The sequence below is a fragment of the Merops nubicus genome, unplaced genomic scaffold (assembly GCF_000691845.1).
Source record: "Merops nubicus isolate BGI_N331 unplaced genomic scaffold, ASM69184v1 scaffold17897, whole genome shotgun sequence".
In the NCBI taxonomy this organism is placed as follows: domain Eukaryota; kingdom Metazoa; phylum Chordata; class Aves; order Coraciiformes; family Meropidae; genus Merops; species Merops nubicus.
In genome coordinates this window covers 18,453-19,161 of record NW_008621224.1, presented here as the reverse complement: position 1 = coordinate 19,161, position 709 = coordinate 18,453, and the positions used below count along the sequence as shown (strand labels likewise).

The 709-nt window shown below is 52.5% G+C and overlaps 1 protein-coding gene across 1 annotated transcript in view; it reads right to left on the bottom strand.

Annotated features, from left to right (window-relative positions):
• Nucleotides 1–154: 154 nt before the first annotated feature.
• LOC103776880 (interleukin-17F-like) overlaps nt 155–709 on the bottom strand; it is a 2,621-nt gene continuing 2,066 nt past the window's right edge. The window contains exon 3 of the mRNA XM_008944406.1: nt 155–392. Coding sequence (XP_008942654.1) covers nt 155–392 — 238 coding nt within the window. The remainder of the gene's footprint in view (nt 393–709) is intronic.

Sequence of the window (709 nt, the reverse complement as noted above, 5' to 3'; positions counted from 1 at the left end):
GGAATCAGCTCTTTGAGGAGGTGATTTGCTCAAGTTTGGGAAGGACACCTCCTGGTGACTCCCTGGGGTGCAAGGTGGGCGTCTCCCCTACGAGACACCCACAAGGGATGTTTTTTTTCCCTCTTCTTGACGTTGTCCCTCCTACTGCTCCTTCCTAGGCCTGGTGGTGGACGACTGGGGCAGCACACGTGCAGCCCACGGTGATGACTTTCTTCTCCAGGTGGTAGGTGGGCAGGCAGCCCCCCAGCCCCCGCCGCAGGACGAGGATCTCCTGCTGGATGGGGACAGAGTTGAGGCTGTGGTCCTCCTGCCCCAGGGGGTCGAGGCAGCCAGAGAGGCGGCACTGGGCGACGGCGATCACCTGGGGGAAGCGGTTGGGGTCCTCATCAAACCTGGGAAGGGGGACACAAAGAGCCATTTCTGCACCTGCACAAGAGGATTTACCAAGATCTTCTCATTTAGATCCACGAAAGCACCTTACTGTTCCCTCGTGTATCCTTGCTAGGGAAAATTCTTTGGACGTGTCTCCTATCTTCAATATTTTTTGAATGAATTCCTAGAAATTGAATCAATTTGGGGAGGGGGATGCTGCCATAGTGTTCTTTAGGAGCTGATGAATGGAGTGGAGCTGGGTGAAATACAGAAGTGATTGTGACTACTTATTTGTCTTTCCTTTGATGTTATTTCAGCATTCAAAAATTTCAGTTAG